At 42.2% G+C, this 21,531-nt stretch overlaps 1 protein-coding gene across 8 annotated transcripts in view; it reads right to left on the bottom strand.

Moving 5' to 3' along the window:
- ARHGEF28 (Rho guanine nucleotide exchange factor 28) overlaps window positions 1-21,531 on the bottom strand; it is a 128,588-nt gene that overhangs the window by 99,348 nt on the left and 7,709 nt on the right. For 4 of the 8 annotated variants that reach the window (XM_074533318.1, XM_026794338.2, XM_074533322.1 and 1 more), the window contains exons 4-6: window positions 14,753-14,969; window positions 13,625-13,668; window positions 8,131-12,417 (exon numbers count right to left, since the gene is read on the bottom strand). Coding sequence is in view for 1 of the 8 variants with exons in the window: in XM_026794338.2 (XP_026650139.2) it covers window positions 8,131-8,139 (9 nt within the window). In the remaining 7 variants the exon portion in view is untranslated. Of the gene's footprint in view, window positions 1-8,130; window positions 12,418-13,624; window positions 13,669-14,752; window positions 14,970-20,584; window positions 20,713-21,531 lie in introns of those variants that run through there. The other 4 variants (XM_074533317.1, XM_026794345.2, XM_074533324.1 and 1 more) reach the window with 4 other exon arrangements.

Here is a 21,531-nt window from a genome sequence, read left to right on the forward strand (position 1 = left end):
CCCTGGCAGGCTCTCTTGGGACGTCGCGGCGAAGAGGTCAGATCTCTCCCCCGTCCAGTCGCTGCTGCTGGGCGGGGGAGGGGCAGCCACGTGGTAGGCCCTGGGCCTGGACAGAGATGGGAGGTGAGGAGGCTTCGAGGATGGAAGGGTGGAAGATCCCAGGGAGTCAGCCCTCGGGCAGCCATTTCCCCCCCCCCCCCCCCCCCCCAGGAGGGAGAGAGAGAGCCGGCGACACCGAATGTGATAGCAGCTGGCCTAGGAGGAGAAGGGGGGAGAAGAGTGCCCGGCCGGAGCGGCAGCGTGTGTGGGACTGCCGCAGCTCTGGGACAGACAGAGACTGAAAGTTTTAACCCCTTTCTTTCATGATTGGGGCCTTGCAAAAAATGCTAATCCTCCTCAAAGCTGAATAAGAAAGGAGATAAGAGATGAGATGAGACAAGGACTTGGCCCGAAGAACGTGGAGATGATTGAATGGGGAGAGATGATTTGGAGTGGCCTTCTGGCTGGACTTTTCTTGTGGCCATGGACTCAGTTGTTCCTGTGACACAGAGACTGCACTTAGGGGGAAGCAGTGGCTCAGAACCAGGAGGGTTCATCGTGAGGACCCCCCGGCCCCAGGGGGTTGGAAAAATATGGGGGGGACAGATGTCCCAAAGCAGAGACTGTGCCTTTTTGGAGTGAGACAAGGCATCCTTGAAAGACAACCCTAAGAGCAGCTCTGGCCATGCACGGTGGTGAGAGCACTGGGCATGGAAGGAAGATGTCACAAGCGGCAAAAGGACTTTTTTTCCGGGCGGTGCCGAAGTGACAGGGAAGCACACGAGGTTTCAGTGTGTTTCCAGGGGAAGCCTATGGAACAAGAAGGACTCCTTTCCTCTTCATGAACTGAAGTTTGAGTATACTAAAGTGTGGTGCCAAGGCTGGGCAGTTGGGTGTTTTGGGAGAATGTATCGGATTGGGAAAGTCAGGTAGTGGGGAGGAGGAAAGTGGTTTTTGTAAGGTCTTCAATTTTTTTCTTTTCCTTATGGTTTTTCCCTATTTCCCTGTAGTTTAGGTAATAAAGTGTTCTCTATGTTTAAGCTAAAGCCTGTTTTGCTTATTCCTGGTCACATCTCACAGCAGACACCAGGGTGAGGGCATTTTCATGGGGGGCACTGGCTCTGTGCCAGGCTCAAACCATGACACTGCCACAGTTGTTCTAAATAAGGCAGAATTGCCCCAACATCTGGCAGAAAGCATGCTACAAAAGAATATCTGAGCCATATTTCCGAAGATGCCTGCCCTGCTCTATTCAAACAATTACCACAGCACTGGCTCCACCAGCTCGACAGACAAGTCTTGTAAAAAACAAAGCATAACACAGTAACAGAAATTTTGGTGGCTGAAAGCCCCATTAACACCTCTGACTGTCCTTACCCTGGTCATTATAAGCCAAACACTTCACTGCAGTGTGACTCTTGCCACCCTCAACAACTTCACACCTCAGCCTGCTTTCCCCAAGGACATCTTTCTTGTCACTCAAAACAATGCACTCTGCAGGTGTTTTCCTCTTCAATGCAGACAAATCTAATGAACTGGGGTCAAGAGGCAAAGACTGGTTTCAGGCCCAAAATCTTCCTCAGATAGGACTCTTCCCGTAAGGACAAATGGAAACAACATTATGAGTCCAGTATCAAGAGCAAACACACCTGTTATCCCCAAACACTGATAACACCCCTTTTTAAAGCGGCCTGAAGTGTTATTATAGCTGCAAAGTGTTTCTCCTATTTGTCTTTGGGTTTTGCACTACTATAATCAGAATGTGTTATGATTATTGCAGTTGCTGCTTTTACTGTTGTTATTAAAACAGTCTTCTTTTAAAATAAATTATTGTATTCGTGAATAACCATTTTGGTCTGTTGAGTAATAATGTGGGGAGACAGGAGTAGGGTAAGTCTCTGAAGATCCTCCAGTGAGTTCAGCTGCCTAGTAAACAGGAGCACAGCAGAATTTCTTCCACATGGGTGCCTGAGGCCACAACTCCCAAATCATCTCTATTCCCTCTGGACCCCTGAGTCAGAGAAAGTACACAGCCACACAGTCTTCATGTTTTCTTTGCCCGAACTATGCAAAATAAGGGTGATATTCTGTGGAAATCCACAGAATATTAATTAGCCACTGTTGGCAGGGAAAAAAATTCAAGCCAAATTTTAGCCATACTGCTCCTTTTTAAAAAATAATAACGCAGGTTCACAAAGGACAGAGAAATATCTTAAACTAATTACATTACATAATGTATAAGCATGAGAGAGAATTTCACAAATCCTTGTCTAGTGGAAAGCTTGCGCACACATAATAAAAAACAAGTTTTATAGAGCTCACTCCTTGCAACACTAAAGAAAATTCAAGTCATGGTCATTTAAGCAAAGATTTTACAAAAAGAAGGAAATTGGCAGCTACCTTGTATCTGGCCAAACAATTAAGTGATTCAACTGGAAAGTCCCAAATTATCCAAAAAGAGGTTAAACCCTCTATTACGGTATAAGATTCAGAGACAACACAGAAAGTAATAGTGGAATATTATTTTTGGTGCTGTATGGTTATCACATCAGAAACAGTTATTTCATACAAGTTCCTATCATCATCTCCAGCACTTTCTACCCTGCCTTCAGATACTCCTGTTTCACGTTGCTCTGTTCAAAAATATTTCTTCTTTCTGCAGCTGCTGCAACTAAAACATGTATCAGTTTACTTTCAAATTGTCTCTGTGTGAAGCCAAATATATTACAGGACCTATTTAATCGCTTTTTTTTCCAAAAAGATCACTTGCAGTCCATTCTTGAAAACTCCTATGTAGAAAAATACTTTGAGAAAGTAATTCAAGTTTTATACCCATTCCCTGCAGACATATTTATATCCTGAGTCCCTCATGCAAGGTCAGTCCAGCCCCAGGAGCAGGCTGCAGCAGGAACTACCTGAACAGATGTTTTCACCACAGAGAAGTTAACTCAGAGTCACAGGAGTGGGAGCAATTCCAGCTCCCTTCTTCCTCCTCCTTTCCGAACAAGGCACACAATCAAGAGGGGAGCAGGCTAGATCTTGCAATGAGATGCAGTAATTTAGTCCTCCACCAAAGAAACGTCTGTCTGCCTCACAAGGCTTTCATGGAGGTTTCGGGAGATGACACCTCTTTTGTAAAAGCAGTGCTTCCTGGCGGAGCCAGAGTGCTCAATCCAGGTTTTCTGTCAAAGCATATTCACTTAACTGTTACAGCAATTAAATGGTCTACATAAACAACAATGAAACACTTTCCCAGGTGTTCCATGAGAAATTCATACTTAGGAAACTCATTTGCTCAGCATCACTGTCACCTCAAGTGAGAGAAAGCCTTCTCCGCTGCTTCCCAACCCGTTCTGCAAGGCATGACAAATGCACCATCTCAAGTCTGAAAAAAACCCCTGGCACTGACTTACTACTAAAGCACAAAGAAACTAAAATTACAGTTATTGGCATTGAAAAGTAAGTAATTAAACCCTAACTCACATATCAGTACAAAAGAGCAAAATCAACAGAAATAGATTACACCACCTGAAATTAGAACACTGGCTTTCTACAAAATTATGTTTGGTCTGAGTTTGCTCCAGGCACTGAAACTGGAAACACATCTCAACTGTTTCTTCTGCATTTCTAAACATAAAATTTAAGCTTATCCTTATCCAGATACCAAAACCCAAATGAGATAAGTCACACTGGCACCTCATCTTTGGAAAAGTGGCCAAATACACTGAATACAAAGCAGTTGTGAGAGCATGGATCCAGAAGAGCCAGATTCTTGACAATCCCATTGCTAGATGTCTTTGACACCATTTTCACAGGTTCTTTCTTTTAACAACAGCCTAACATCTCTCCCAACTCTTTACTTGCCTTAATAAGGTTACCTGTACCCTCAGAGACTTGGGAAAATGTAACAGAAAGAGCTTGATTTCTATGTGTTGGTATGCTTAAGCATGCTTTCTGTGATAGTTCAGTCCCCACTTAATCAAAGCAAGAGGAAGGATGTGCCACTTCATCTCAGCAAATAATCACACCCCCTGGCCACAGCCCATTTGTCAGGCAGGTGCAGGGGAAGGTCCTTGCCTCAAGCTCACACTGTGTTGATTCTGATGGACTTGTAGAGAAAACAAATTTTTAAGTCAAAGAGCACTTAGTGACACTGACCAGCCATTATCTTACTTAGATTCACACAGGCGTGGCTAAAAAAAGGTATTCATTTCTAGAGAATCACCACAGGAGCACATGAAAACTGGAGATCTCTCAAACACCACTCAAACCTGTAACAGAAGAGAACTTCAGGCAGCTGCAGCAACACCTTTGACTCAACCTATAGTCCTCAGCCTACTGCAGCCAAGAGGAGTTTTGACATCAATTTAAAGAAAGCCAAGATTGTCATTGTAATCCTTCAAATAAAAACCAGAAAAGCAGACACAGGAACTGGGGAGAAGACTTAGCAGTTGGGGGGACCTTGAGTGAGACACAGACTCAACTCCGAACACATTAAACCTGTGGCTGAGGAAGTGTTAGTTTTTGTCTCACTGGGATCCATAAAGTAAAGCCTACTTTTCATTACCAGAGAAGGCACTGTCCTGGTACTGGCACCAGGGAGCAGATTAGCAAGGTTTGTGTTTTTAGTAGGATTTATAGGTCTATGCACTCTTTCAGCATCACCAATCAGGTTTTCCAGACACACATTTCCCCTTGGTTTGTCTCGGGCACTTGAGAACTGACCACGTCATCCGCGCAGCAGCAGGTCCACTGAACCCCTGTCCTGGGCAGGAAACAGCAAAGGCCATACCTGGGAGAACTTCCACCTCCTGACACTCATCTGACCCTGTTCTTTGGGGGACTGAGGCAGGCTTTCTGGGGAGAAGGCAGTGTGGGTAGGAATCCCTCACAGCTGAAACACAAGCAGGCAGGAGGGGTTTGACCATGGCACTTCCATTATGCCTCATCCCCAGCCTGCTGCAAGACACTTCATGCCTCAACAAATAACTGGCCATTAATGTGAACTGTGCTTCTTCCACTTTGAAAACCACCATCTTCCTCACCAGGAACCTGCCCCAGCAAAACAGGTGCGGCACAAAAAGATCTTTACAGGACTTCCAGACCCAAGCCACCATGCTTAATTTCAACAATTGCTCTCTAACCATGTATACATAGCCTGGAAAAATCTACTTTCCCAGCAGATTTTTATCAGAAAAATAACACATTCTAAAGCATGCTAAAAATTTCCTTACCAAACTAAGAATGTAGTGTAATAGCTTGAGAAGTAATGTTTTATCCAGGGTTTCAAGAATATCATCTCCAAATGTAACAGGACAAACAAATACCAGCTTTGTAATTACATGCTGTAAGAAAAATATTTATGTGCTAGGGTAAAACGGTGGCTTAATTGTTCCCAAAACACAAATCCCAACACCCTGAAGCAAATGCAAATCTCCAAGTATTGCCAGCAATAATAGGAATATTTTCCTCTATGTCAGCTGCTACTCACCACTGCAATTTCACATATATATTTTTTCACTGTTGAGAAGGTTCACTTCAGAAAATGTTTATATTTTACTTGTGCCTGGACAAGAACAGTAGCAGCCATATAGTTTTAATGACCCTTCTGCAACTCACCTGCAACTGTGAACGCTTCTACACAAAAGACGCTAAAATAGGGAAATTTTAGCAGTAGGAAAACTCTAAATTAATCCAAATCAATCATATTCAAAATATTAATAGCAAGAAAAAAGTTATAAATATGCCTTTCCAATGCTCTGTGATGTTTTTATAGTGTCCACCAGACAGACCTTGTCTACAGATTGCAGCAAATGCAGTTATGGACTTGCTTAAAAAGCATGCACTGCAACTGAATTGAATGCAATGGGATTCAGCACACAATCAAACAGCAACACTGCATTCAGGGAAGGGAAGAAGTTACAAACTGAAAAAAAAAAAAAAAAGGAGAGATAAAAGCTGAACATTTCTCTAGAAGCATTAGCTTTCAAACTATACAGCTAAAAATATCCAAAGTGCACAATGGCAGATTCTCCAAACCACATCAGCTTTATGCATCAACCACCTGCAGGTATTTCTTCAGTATGTGGCAGGTTTCTGAGAAATGCAGAGGATGCATTTGCACAGATACCTCCAGCACAAGTAAGAAGCATCACCCCCACAGGTGCTTAAGGCAATGCAGCACGCAGAAAGTCCACTGACTAGCAGCTCTCTGTTCTTGTCAAAAAAGTGAGAAAAGAAAGTGTTCAGTGACCACCAAATCAAAAGCTGAAAGATGCCTCTAGCAAGGCCTCAGCACTATCTTGAATAGAAAAGCACTGAAAGAGAAAATCCTAATTCAGCTAATTTCCTAATAAGCTTCCCTCTTTTGATATGAAAAAGCAGGAAGCTCCTCATTTTGATTCAGATGCAGTGAGTTTTTTAAATACTGGTAGAAGTCAGAGCCACCTTTTTGAGTAAGTAGCCCACATAAAGTGGAAAAAAATTAAGTACTCTATTACATCCAAACTAACCACAAAAGTACACTCCAAGCTGTTGCGGTGTGTTTTAAACTTTCAGGTCCTTTCCCCAGGTGTGCCAATACCGGTCTCCCTTCTCCCCTCGCCCCCTTGCTGAGTGAGTCCTGTCAATCAGGCTTAACATTCCAACAAGGCGTCGTGCGGTTGGGCAAGTTCAAAGGATGCCCCTCAGGCCCAGAGGTCATTGGCCTGTCTAGGTGTCCCTCATCCCTTGAGACCCCGCCCCCCCACCTGGTTGGTGGCTCACCTGTCCCCTCCCCTCCCCCTGAGCTTAAAAGGTGAAGCAGGCCATGCAGTCGGAATTCTGTTGGAGCTCTTCCCAAGATTCAGACCTTTGTAACCATGGAATAAACCACTGGATTAAACCCTCCATCAGAATCCTCTCCTTTTTGCTCTTCACCTTCACCTGAAGCCTTCTTCCTGAGGTAAATGGAGTTCCTAACAAGCCTGGACTTGTTTAGAGCCCGGCTGCAACCACCAGCAAGCTAAAGGTGTCTCTGGGGTGATGCACCACAGATGCCACCTTTGGCCTGGCAGCAAGGGTCAGACTGGCCCAGCCACAATCTAACTGGTAATATTGGGATTCATATTCTAAGACCAAGCAAAGAAGGATGGAGGAGATACTGACAAATTAACTAGCTGACTCCCCTGCCTCACAGCAGGATAAAAGCTGCCCAAGTTTACTCCCCAGAGATGGATTTTCCTCATCCTGCTTGAAAACACCACTCATACAGTCCCCTAACACACAGCACTGTGAACTTCCTCCCACCCAAACAATCCGTGTCTGGCCTCTCCCACCTCTTGAGCCTGGTACAAACTTTGTGCTTCTTTAACGACTTAACAAGTCTTTGGCCTTGATTAGGGGAAGAGAGAGAAAGGATTGTTTTATGTTGTTGGGGTTTAATAGAAGACCATCCTTAAACCTTGTGGGTTTTCAGTCAAGCTTACTGCAATACTCCCCTTTCAGTGACAGACTGAAATGCATCCGATATATTGGGAGTTTCTGAAATTGTATACACTGGCTTTTACCCAAAGCTGATGTCTCAAAATGAGTTACACTTTCTACCTCTTCACTAGCCTCAACAAAGGTTTGCTCTCTTCAGAGACACAAACAGAAAAACAAGGGCTTTTGTTGAGAACTGCAAGATTTGCCTCCAGCTAAAGGAATTAGAATCCAACTGAATTTAAAAAAAAAAAAAAAACAAACAAAAAAACAGAAGCAAGAAAAAAAAATTCCTCTAATAAGAAGAAACAAAGTAACAGGTCATGACATACATATGTCTGCAAGTCTACGCTACTGTGCACTGTTAAGCTGCCTCTAACATTACCCACTTTAAAAATCATGTATTAGACATATGTTTTTCATTTAGTGCACATGCAACATGTCCAGATGCTTTCCAGATCTTTGTTTTCTATGGCATTATCTTACCACAAAAAAATTGTCCTCCTCAGTCCTAAGGAGTTTCTTCTGTTTAACCCCTGTTCCTCTCAACCAGTCCTTTACTCAATTTAAGATACAGCTGGCACCACCACCACTTCCACGTCACCATAAGCAACATCCAGCCACACTAACCTGACCCATGTCAGACTCTGGGAACACAGCCTCATTTTTGCTGAATTAGTGATGGTGTCTGCTGGAGATACCTAAAAACAGAGACCAGAAAAAATTAAGGGAACAAAAATAATTCTATTTATTGAAGGGCCCTCAGGTACATCTAGGGCAGACAAGGCCTCCCGAAAGAGGACAATGGGTCATGGGTTTTTGTACTTATATAAGTTTGGTCTGTTTGCATTTTGGGGGGGGTTAATCTTCCAATTACAGCTGCAAGTAATGAAGTCGTTTACCCCAAGTTTGCTCCCACCCCCATTTGCCCAGCATTGACTTCATTACTTGCAGCTGTAATTGTCTACATTTCGTCCACATTTTGTCCACATTTCTCAGGGCCTGAGACAGTGAGGAACCCTTGATCCCCAGGCCTGGAGAGGAATTGTTTTTTCTGATCAAAATGGGAAAGCACTAAATAGCACTCTATATGGAGTTTAGAGTTATACACTAAAGAATTGCAGGATTACAAATACATGAAAAATATTAAAGCTAAAATCCTAAGGCATCAGTGAGAGCATACGATACAGAGCTTTTGCTGGCTTTGTGCTCTTTACGGCTGCTCTATGTCAGCAGCAGTATAAGAGACAGTCATGGAACTGACCATTCATGCAGAATTAATCTACCAGTGTTTTTAAACAGTCTGGACTGCAGCACAGGTCTACAGCAAATCAGCACTTTACATCAAACTGACTTTATTTTCCTTACCTTGCCACCACCAGTCTTAAAGCTGTGTTTAGCTAATTATCAAACTGAGACAGCAGCAAAGTTGGAGAAAAATTTTCAGAGTCCTATTTGGTAACAACATAACATAAATAAGTAATAAATAAATAAATAAATGGAATATCTTTTCATTCTGGAAACACTGGATAAAAATAAAAATATCTGGAATGCTTTCATCAGAAAGGAGAGGGGAGAAAGCAGAAGAAATAGAAAAAAATTTAAACCCACTGCTTAAACATACATTATTGTTCTTGCTCATCTATCATTGAAAATATCATTCAGTGTTTTGCTGTCAGGGACACAACTTATGTTCATGCATGAAGTAATATGGTGGAATTAGGAAGCTCAAGAAAGAGATATTAACATAGGTCAGAAAATTTCTGCAATAAGAAAATTAACTTCCCTTCCGACATGCAACTGCTGACTAAAAGAAAAGGAGTAATCTCTTTCAGTTGACTTGGTTTAAAATATACAAATCAGACCAGTTATTATTCTCATGTCCTATGTAATATCAGGGCTCTACTGCTGCAGACACTACACAAAAACATGTAAGCACAAAGTCCCTGCCCAGAAAAATCTCAGTTTAAGGACTGAGGGGAAAAAAATTAATACACCAGTGGAACAAAAATTATCTGCCTGCTGATGGACACCTTTTGAAGCACCCATTGTATTCTTTCATATTTTTTAAAACAGGTCCCATACTTTCAAATACATTTTCTCAGTCTCATTCTGGCAGCAAGCCTGCATCCAGAGGCCAGCCTTTGCATACTCTTTTGTGCATCCCCATGCAGGCGTTCTATGATGGACCTGACCAGGCTCCCAGAGCAGACAACAGCAAATTGCTCCTGACTCCAGCCAGAGCTGGATCAGCTCCGTGCAACACAGCTCTGTGCATTAGCAAAGGTATGCTGAAAGGCCAATACAAATTCACATTTTAAACCACACTTACTTTTTGTGTTTTGAAGTCTAAGTAAGGCAGTCATTTCAGCCTCACTGAACACACAGATAGGCCCAGAATTAGGGCCAGACCCACTGCAAGCAAAGAATGTGAAAGCACAGAATGGGCAAGACAGGCCAGAAACCATCTTTCCACAAAGGGCTGGCTAGAAGATACCGACTACCTGGCAAGAGCAGCAAATACACAAGCTGTATCCAACCATGGAAAATCATCCCTTTCCACCCTTCTTCAAACATCAACTACAGCATGGAGGAACTGGGAAGGCAGACAGCTTGGGCAAGGGAGACAATCACCTACTCACAATCAATACCTAAGTCCTACTGCCGCTTCCCACCCAAATCACACAAAATCATGCTGGAATAGAGCTTGGCACTCTGCAGACCCAGCCCAGGCTAAGATCATCACTGAGCTTACCCAAAGTCTGAGAGTCTCCTCAGACACTGTAGCTGCAAGCAGCCTGGTGCCACATCCTACTCTCTGCCCTCCCCAACCCAGCCAAGAACCCCTCCAAAACTTCCCTGTAGGAATACTTCCATACATCAGTATTAAGCACCTCTCTCTCCTTAGCACCTATGCTTCACCCAGGAAGATGTAATAGTGTCAGAAACAAAACTGTCCCCAAGTAAAAACATTGGAGCAGGGGCACCTTAAGAGGATGACTTTGTATAACAGAACACAAGAGAAGGTAATTAAGCTTAAACCTTGAGGACTTCAAGCCAGCTCCAGTGGTTACACAGGAACATGCGATACCTTAGGAGTGTACATTTTGAGAATAGTAAGCACCTTGCAGCACAAGAGCAAATGAAAGTTCTAATTTCCAGAAGATCTTGAGTCTTGAAGGCAGGAGCCTGTTCTTCTGCCTCTTCACAGAGAATTCCAAAAGTTCCTTTGGAAAGACAGATACATACCCTTCAGCACCATCTCCTGGGGAGATGAGGTCCCTTTGGTGGCTCCACAAAATTGCTGGAAGTAGCCCCTGTGGCTCAGCATTTATTTATTTATTTATTTATTTATCTCTCCCGCTCCCATGGGAAACATTCCTAAGGCCCCCAGCAGAAAATAATTTACAAACTGCTGAGAACACTTATTTACTGCTCTTGGGAGCTCACTACTTCCACAGTATGTTTGCCCCATGGCAGTAAGGTATTTCTTTGCCAATATCAAAGATCAAAGTTGGTAATCAATAACATTTATTTAAAACTAACAAAACCCAGTTACTTGCCATTAAATAAGAAGGAATGCTTTTCCATGAGGGAGATTTGTTTCTCCACACTAAAAACTGCTTACAATAGGAGGAACAACGGACATACATAAATTCTTTAATATCTGAAGAGTGCTTCATCAAATATTTTGCTTTTATCTTTCATTGTTCATGAATAGCCTTTTTTCCATCTACAATGAGACCAGTGTCTTCCAGAAGATAGTGAGGTTTTATTCCACATTGTGTCTTATGCGTACAATGAAATTAAAAACTCAGCTTGCTGCTCCTCTTACAGATAGAATTGGCTAAATATATTTTTATTTGTATTGGTTTAAAAAAAGCATAATTTAGGAGGGCAAAAGCTACTTACATTCAAGTTCTATATACTTAAATGATGAATTATTAGCATTAAAAAATGATGAACTATGAACTATGTCAGTGTCCTCAGTCCTGAACACTAGATTGGCTTGTAAAGAGTAACTTTATAGAGTGGTTAACAATAATTTGCTGCCTAGAAGGCAGAAACAAGCTCTTCAAATTAACTGAGGAAATGTGCTTCAAATGCTTGATTTTCTGTTTCATTACCTTTTTTTTTTAAATCATGGCACCGATGTCTGCTGTAATTAGATTTTAATGTACTTCTGCCACCAAAATTAAATAGAGAAGAAGTGTATTAAATAATGCATTTTCACAATAGAGGAATTGCATAGAGTATTCTTAAATGATGTTTCACAAAAATTATATCAAATCAGCAAGATCCTTGAGCTTTTGGAAAGCATTCCCTCTTAGGTAACAAAACAGAACAGCCATCACTAGACCAACAAGATTACACATACTAGTTTAGATTTGCCAAGAAATTCAGTAATTCAGTGCCACATTTCATGCTGAAGTGTGACAGTTTGAAGAAGCCACACTGTATGGACACATGCTCCAGCTGTGTTAACAGCTGCTCACATAGAGTGAATCAACAAAATATCCTACATATAATCTTCAAAAATGTGTATTATAAACACAAAACTGCAGTTATTCTCAGTGTGGCATGAAATGCAAACCTCTCAAAACAGGCATCCTTACCACAAAGAAGAGGGTAAAACCCAGTGGATATAGATGCTAAGCATGTTTACACACAGTGTGAAAAGAATCCTAATTTTGGACCCAACATACAGCAGATCTCTCCCTCCCTCAATGAACAAAACCTATGCTTTCACAGAAGCTGGAAGGAAAATATTACTTCCTACCTTTTGATCTCTTTCACTTTTCTTGTGGAAAACAATGTGTTAGAACCGTACGCTGACATATTTGAAGTCACATGTGAACAGTGTGCAATTGCCATGACATGGTATTCTGTAGTTCCACTGTGGCCTTTTAGAAGGGACTGGAACACATCAGACAGATACCTAAATTCACAGCAGGGCAAATATTTGTCTTGTTTCCTCAGTTTTCCAGAGATGTTTTCTCTATCCCTGCTTATGGAACATGGCAGCAACATTCAGGTGATGGAGATGGAACAGTATTTAGACAAGCTCAGCTTGTCAAAGAACTGCTTAATAAAAACTGACAAAGGAACTGAACAATCAGAAAGGGCCTTCATGTTTAACTTAAATGCTGATTTGATTGTGTTTTCCAACAAAGTCACTTAAATAAAGCAGAAATACTTGGAAGGCGTTTCCAGAACTTATGGAATAACTGGATCTAACTAAAGGAGAAAACTGCCCTTACTCATGGACTTTTTCAGGACACTCAGAACTCTTTGATTTTCCCAAACACACTGCAAAGGCACTTCAATTATGATAAGATAATTGTTTTGTTTCTTTGTTTCTTTGTTTTATCTTTTGCCACCCTTTTGAAAACCATTCACTGTTCTCTCATTTTTCCACTAGGCATCATCCATGTACCCCTGCTACCCTCATTGCAAAGCAGAACAGGTATAAAAAAACACAGTAACTTGTTTAAATAATAACTGTTAAGAGTTCCCAAGATTTATTACTCACAATCACATCTCCCTGAAGGCACAAAAAAAATTTAAGTTATCTAATGTAGGTCGTCAGTCACACGACTACTTGTTTTTTAACTTGTAGTTCATCTATTTTAAGCAATTATTTCTATTTTACATCTATTTTAAGCAACTAAGCAATTATTGTTTTGCAGAAAAAAATCCATTTCATTATAAATCTCAACTTATTTTTTTACATAACACAAAATTTCCTGCTTTGTGGAAACTGAGAGAATGGTAGTTTGGAATTTTGTAAGGAAAAAAACAACAAAAAATTGTGGGAAAGCAAATGAGAGGTGTCTCTTCACAGGCAGTAAAACTGATTTTGAAAATTGCAATTGAGAATACTGAAGGAGAATAAAATAATTATCACAAAAGAGAAATAATTTAAGACTTCCTTCAGAGAGCTGAACTGCACTACTGGAAACTACCACTTTTACATGTGCTGTCATCAGACAGCAACATTCAACATCCTCCAGTCTCAGAAAAACAGAGAATGGACTTCAGTTTCATTCATCCTGATTTTGAATGAGCTGTTACCCGAAAGAAAGCAACTCTCCAGGCAGAAGCCTAGTGTTGTAGGACTTACATAAAGAGGTACTTCAGAGCAGCTTAACTCCATTGTCACTGCATCTACAAACAGAATAAACGAGTGGAATTATTACACACCCATGATGAGGCCTTGATATAATGTGCAATTCATGTCTGCAAACTAGGTCAACATCTTCCAGAACTGGGGGGACAAGGTGGGGGGAAAGATGTTAAGCTTATCAATTGTCCTAAATCTCCCCAGAATGAGAAAACACTGGTTTTCACCAGAGTCACATAATGCCTACGTAAGGCTGGAGGAGGGGTGGCTGGTGTTAGTTAACATGTCGCATGCATTTCAGATAATAGAAACAGTGAACAAAACAGGTCAGGCTGAGCCCAGCTGCTGAGACACTCCTAGCTGCAGCCAATTAAGTAGCAGGAATTTCAGCATTTATCCCTAGAAGTAAAGAATTTAACTTGAACTGCATTGTAGCAACTTTTACTCCCGACCAATTTCCCAAGTGTCTGGTGTTGATTTTTTTCAGCAACTTGACAGAAGTCATCCCCAGGGCAGGTTGCCTTAACTACCATAAACAGCAAACTACTGAGACAAGTCTTCACCAGATCTAATACAGAGACAGTCATCATAGCAACTCTGATTTCCACAATTATATTTGAGATTCACTACACCCTCAAAATTCATAGTCTAAAAGTAATATTCCTTTCAAATGGGAAAAGCATACCAGAGCAGCAAGGTGGGCTCAACAACTATGCACAAGTCTTTCTCAACTTGCTACAACAGGCTACAAAAAAAAAAGCCTGTCTTAAGAGAGGGCTGTCTCAGCTCAGATGTGGCCTTGTTTTTACAGCTGAACAGTTTCCAAGAACAACACAGTTGTGCAGCTCATTGCATGCTAATGTATATATACAGCATTGTATGAGTCAGATAGGATTTGAGAAGTTCCCTGCCTACAAATTCAGAAATTAAATGCATGGCTTCAGTTGAAGCCAAAGATTACCATCCATGCATATAGTCCTTTTAAACCTCAAATTTGTTAATTTTCATCTTCAGGTGCCCATCAACTCAAGTACATTCACAAATCCACACATTCCTGCAGTTATAAAACAAGGCAAAGTCCCTTACAAAATCACTGGTCACAAAGATTCAGTCAAAAAACATCCAAACCTTTCATACTGAGAGAAAAAGATATCAAGGCGAACACTAATCCAGCCAGCCTATTCAGCAGCAAGATTCAGGCAGAGGGGTTTCTTGTTTTCTGTGCAGAAAGGAGGTATCTTCCAGCTGACTCCAAGGCATCTCACTTCAACAGACAAAGCTCTGCAGCTTCCAGCAGCAGCATCCTGAGCCCAACCTTAAGAGCACCAGCCTGTGAAGCACAGCTCTATTGGTACAGAAGAAAACAGGGTTACAAGAGAAGTTAAGAAACAGTAACCTTAGTTCCACAAGGAGTAGTTTAAGCTAGAGCCTTCCACAAGTGTTAGCTGACAGAATAGATGACGAGCATTAATATCTATCCCAGGCCTCACAATTACGGCTGCTCTTCTGAAGTGGGCATCACTTCATGGCTGTCTGAAACAAGAGACACATCAGTCAGCCACCTGACGCCATTGCTTTATTCCTATGTATAAAACTCCTCCACCTACAATGGTTCTCAATCTTTAAAGGAACACATCCAAACTAAAATCCACCATCTCCTCTCTCCTCAAGAAAACATGACCACATTCCAGTCATTATACCACGCCAAGGGAGTAAGAACTACTCTTGGATGCTTTTGCCAAATGATTATTCTGACCTCCAAAGCCTTAAGAGATGTATCTCAACATCTACCTCCTCTGCAAGGATGAGATAGGCAGGTACCCAGTCTAGTTTACCTACTCTACAGAAAGCGTGAGCAAGAAAACATAACTTAGCTCTTCCTTTGGAGGATAAAAATTCCATCACCAGCACAACAAAGTTGTTTTGTATTGGCAAATACAAACACAACTCACTTGTGGTGCCGTCCTAGCTTCCTTCCACCCTTTGATTGCATCACACTGTGGATCCCCTGGGAGCCTGAGAAATTGGAAATACTAAGTACCTAGCTCAACATGATTCTTGAGTGGATGAATAAGCTCATCAGAACCAACCAAGGTTTTTCATACAGCACTGACCAGAACCATGCTGAAAGAGTATCAGTACTTTATCTGCATACTTGCCTGACAAACCAGCTTACAACAGATTCCTGGATGCAAAGGAGTATCTAATGGTATTTGTTGCTTTCTGCAGAAGAATCAATAAATATCAACACACAGCACTAAGCGGCTTCTTTTGCTTTTCTCATACTCTTAAGAATGCTGGCTGTTTAGAAAAAATTCCACGTGTATGGCTCACGTCTTTCCTCTGTCTGGGGCTTACAGTAACTCAGCCTGGCTGCTGGAAGTGGCTGGGAGAGGCAGGAAGAAGAGGATGCACGTAGGGAGGAAACACTCAGCTCTGGCTACAGCACAGCGCTTGTGCAATCTCCATTTCAGGTCTTGGGACTGAAAGAGACACCACACATGCAGCTTACTACTCACCATTCACCTCCTCTGTACAGCAAAGAACTGCCCACGTTCAAAAAAGGCAGGACCCTCAGAACACACAAGGTGCCACACAGACAAATCCTCTCCAGTGCTAAGGCAGAGTCCTACCCCACACAGCAAGGGCAGGGTCAAGCTCCCGACATCACGAATGCACATAATTTCACAGAGCAACACCTGATCCCTTCCTCCGACATCTGTGCCTCTGACACAGAAACCAGCACGACGGACACCTAACAAACAGGTCTGGTTTCAGGCATTGCCCACACTGCCAATGACAGCAGTAGCAGAATTCATCTATACACACAAAAAAACCTTCTCAGCATCCAGTTTAGCAGTTAATTTAATAGAATCATATGTTGTGATATGGTGATATGGTGCAAACTGGGAAGACTTGCAGTAGAGGTTTCATTCATAGCTGGAATATGTAATTCCGATATTCTTCACCCAATATTTTATTTATTGGTTGTCAATTATGGGACTGTCATATATTCAAATTTTTTCAACATTATAAATTTTAGCATTTTACAGTATGGGTTCCCCAATTATCAAGATATGTTAGAAGGACTACAGTCAGAAAATAAACCCATGGAAAATAAAGACATCCATTATTTACTTAACTGCATTATAAGACATCAGTTATCAAACATTTTTATTCTGTACACACCAAGAAATTAAATAAGGGGAAGCATTATTTAACTATCAGCAGAAAGGCATTTCTACCAGTTGACAAGGTGACCCTCCAGCCACCACTGTGACTACTATTGGCTGTCCTAGCACTTACTGTCTATGCAGCATTTTCCTAAACACAGAAAGGCATTTCCTGATCCTACAGCAATTCAGCTCACAACCAGTGACTTAACTCTCTCCTCTTCCCTGTAAATAAAGCATATCACTGCGGAAGAAAGAGACAGAGAATGTAAAAATGGCACTCTGGCTTTGATGCCGCTCTGCAATCCAGCAGTCACTTGTACAAACTTCACTGAACATTTCTGTGCTCTGTGGCTGTTCCAGCAAGCCTCCAGCAAGCCACAGCTCTTTAAGCTGCACCAGATCAGTTTGTGCAAAAATACTGTGCCTTACAGAGAGATGCAAGGTGTGAGCAGCGGTATAAAACATTAATTTCATACTCCCATATCAATATCAATTGAATATCAATTCAAAGGTAACAAAACATAAGGTCTTTGCTTGTACATTTTCCTTTCAGATCACAGTCCATGCCACAGACCTGCTACTTCGTAACAGCAAAGCAACTGACCTAACGCCAAAAATATACTATATAAATAAACCCTAAATGAGCTGTCCTGGACTCAATTCTTCCTTTTTAACTACCCTTCTTTTTGGTGACGGTCACACTGAAACCCATGTCTATAAAATGCTGAGAATTAGTCTTATTACCCCTATATCAAGACACATTAAATCTGTATTTGTGGTCAACCAAAACCACAATAAAGCAAGGATGCATCCCACCCAGAGGCACTGGAAGGCAAGCAGGAATCCTCAGAGCATCATTTGTAATGCTTTAAAATCCAACATATTTGTCTTAGCAAAATGTCTTGTAGAAGTCTAGCAGCATATGCAGATCAAGAAGTCTTCTACTGAGCTCTCTTTTGCTTGTTGATTGTGTAACTAACCATCACCACTATTCTATTTTTTTTTTTTTTGACCATGCAAATAATCTGTTTATATTTCTCAGATCTTAATACTCTTCAAAACCTGTGAGATTTCAGTATGGTGCTCACAGACAAGCCAGTGTCCACTACTAACACTCATCCCACAGCTCCCACTATAAAAGCACAGCAACAGAACTAAACTGTGTTCCTGAATTTATAGATTTCATCTGAGTTATGTTATGTTATGTTATGTTATGTTATGTTATGTTATGTTATGTTATGTTATGTTATGTTAGTACACCAAAGGCTCACTCACAGCTTCCCCAGCACCAGGAACTACACTGCACAGCCACCAGGTCAAATGTGGTACAGAACAGTCTTTTAAGTACAGGTCTTTTTTCTGAACCTGACTAAAAGATCTTGGATACAATAAATGAAAGGGAAAAAACTAGCAAGCTGAAAATACATACATAATAAATATTACATTCCCAAAGTCAGAGATTTAACTTTACAGCACAGGTTTTTGAGATGATCTTCCGTTTTTCCGCTAGGGTCTCTTGAACATATAGAGCATCGGAGAATAGGGAGGGGACAAAGCAGAACCCTCAGCTCATAGCTTCACAAGCACGTTCATTTACTGCCTTCTAACACTACTCAAACTGAGAGGTGAAATAAACCTTTGCCTATCACATTTACCACGAAGCAGAGTGCACTAGTGCTGATACTTCACCAGACACTAGCTGCTCTTGAAGGGCAACTGAACAGAATAAGTATAGCTAACCATCTTTTAAAATGTCACTCTTCTCAACAATTTGAGACAAACAGAAGCTTAAATCTTATTTCAAAAAAATCACCCCATATAGGGCTATTGAAATACCAAAATACATACAAATTATTTTGTGAAAAGCATAGCCATTTTGTGATCCTTAGAAGGAAATTCAAGAGTCTCCAAAAAAGGACCATACTTCTTCACCTTTAAAGAAGTTTTGGGTTTTAAAACACAGGAAAAAAAATTCTTTTCTGACAGAAGTCTGCTGTTGAGGTTGGCAAAATACATTCTTTATGTATTCCTGTATTAACCTTCTTAATGTAGCATTTTCATTTCAACTAAAAAGAAAATGGGGCCCTAGACCTTAAAAATGTGAAATGTGGGTTTTACATTACCAAAAGACAAAAATAAAATCAAATGTATTACTAAGGTTACTGAAATAAATAAAATATGTTTGATAATGTTGTGGGACACCTGTCTTACCTCACTCCTTTTAACACCTGTTTTGATAAAGACAGTAGCTTTCTAATTGTGATTTTTTTTACGGCTTTACCATTTATTACTCCCTAGTTTGGGCTCTATGAACCCAGAGCAACAGCAAACCCTTGAAATAGTTCATGCAGCACAGTTGTACAGCTGAATGACAAGGTAGCAAAGAAATGGACCAGAAACTTTTGGTTCTACAAATGCATAAAATTGAGGGCTCCCGTGCTATCTTGTGACACTTCATCATCCCTCAGGCTTGGCCATCCACTGAACTACTACAATTAAGAAAGCAAGAGGATATTCTGTGTATTTAAAGATACTTTTGTAATTGGTGCTCCACCTTCATGGACAACTAGAACTGTGCTACAAGCTCTACACCAAGAACCAGAAAAAAAATTTTATACCAAAATTCATTAAACATAATTCCAATAATCAAAGCAGCAGCTTCCATTGAGAAGTGCAACTTATAGCCCTCTTTTAACTATTAATGTAGTTTGGTGGCATCTGCTTGTCTTAATGATCCTAAGCCTGAAAGATACAACTCAACTAGTTTGTAGGTAAGTTTTTGAAAATTCCGTAAATGATTGGCATAAATGTCTAATTTGCAAGTTAACTGAGAAGGCCAGATGAGCTGCCTATTACCAAGATACACCTACACAACCACTTTCATTGGTTCAGTTAATATTCAAACCCATTGTGGAAAAACAAAAGCATTTAAGTAGTTCAATATTTCCACCAGATGTTGTCCTGTCATTTTTTCATCCTGAGTATACAGAATACAGCTCCATCTTTACTTATGTGGAAAATCCCGCTTAGTAAAATGCCCCCTGATATCCTGTTTCCACAATGTGCAGTAAAGAGCAAATTACTTCTGTAAAATAAAACATCTGGTAGATTTTCAGTCACATCTGTGTGCTTTAAAAAATTTACGAGCAGAACTTCAACCATTTTTGTATAAGATCAGATACAGAGGCATGAGTTAAGGCCGTAAAAATGAAGAAGGATTTTTAGTGGCACATCTCTAAGCCGCACACAGCAGTGCCCCAACAAGAACAGCTTCAAAAGATGTTTCTCAGAATTTTACCATTAGAAACGCTTTAATTTCCTTTATATTCTTGGCTATTAAAAAAGTTAAGAGTAACGTAGTTAAAAACTTCTTTTGCTCTGTGTAAGAAAGGCAAGCATCTTTATGATTAAGATCGAATACCTTGTCCCCACTGAGGGAAAAACTGGGGAGGGGGGGGGGGGAGGGGGGAAGAGAGTAGCTTTTATGGCAAAGTAGTGAACTTAAAACAGGACAACAAACAGCCACATATATTTAAAAACAACAACAACAAAGCTACAACAAAACCCCACTGAAATCCCTCTCCGCCTTTCGGGGCTCCGAAGGCCACTGACAGCGCACGCAAAGGCGGAGCCCGCCCAGGCGCACGGCGGCGCCGGGGCGCGGTCCCAGCGCGGAGCTTCGCCGCAGCCGCTCGGAGCGGGGCGCCGCAGGCTCGGACCGTGCCCCGGGGCCGCGGCAGCAGCTGCGGGCCGCGCTCGCCCTCCGCGGCAGCGGGCGCCTTACCTGCGCCTCGTGTGCCGGGGCAGGCGCCGCCGCCGGGCACGGACGGACGGAGGCACGGAGGGAGGGGGCGGTGCTGCCGAGCCGCCGCGGGAGCGCTGCGGGACGCGCCCGGGCCCGCCCCGGCAGCCCGCGCTAACAAAGGCGCTTTGTGACAGCCCCCGGCGCTGGGAGGCTCCCGGGGAGCAGGGCCTGGGGCAGCCGCCGCGGCTCCAGGGACAGGGAACGGGCGGCAGGAGCCAGGGCGGGGGTGCGCAGCCCCGGCGCCCTCGGGAGCGGAGCGGCGCCCTGTCCCGCTCGGTGCTGCAGCCCCCACTCCGCTGCCCTGTCCCGCTCGGTGCTGCAGCCCCCGCTCCGCTGCCCGGCCGCGCTCCCGCGGGCACCAGCGCTGGGCCGGGAGCTGCCCACGCAAGGGGCTGGCTGATCAGCCTGCTGCCCGGCCCTTCCATGCGTGCTTCATGCTGCACAGTGCACGGACCCCGACAAAGCACGCCACACCTTAGCTTCTCAGCTGCCACGTATACATGATATGTGAATTCATCTGCTCTTAAAAGCATCTAAAGTTGACTCCCGAAGGCTTTCCTGCCCACCTGTTGCACTGATTAAGGACAGTGAAGCACTGAAGATGTGGGGTTATGAGTACCAGACTGGGTGTAGAGGCTGAGCAAGTTTCCTCCTGCTGCACTGTAATTTAATTCATAACCTGTCTGCTGCAGATGGATAGCACTTTATAACATTAAGCAAACTAGACTGCTGTAACAGAGCAGAGGTCAAAAAGACACCTCCCTGTGAGAGGTGAAAGAGGATTTTGCTTCTGCCCAAAAGAACCATGGGGTAAATTAAGGAAAAGTGTTAATTCTGTTTTCTACTTGTTACCTATGGTTTGGGTATGGTTTATTTGATCAGTTCATTGCACCTGTTAAGTGCTGTTGGGAACCAATAAAGAAGCA

Source organism: Zonotrichia albicollis, chromosome Z (assembly GCF_047830755.1).
Source record: "Zonotrichia albicollis isolate bZonAlb1 chromosome Z, bZonAlb1.hap1, whole genome shotgun sequence".
NCBI classification, from domain to species: Eukaryota; Metazoa; Chordata; class Aves; order Passeriformes; family Passerellidae; genus Zonotrichia; species Zonotrichia albicollis.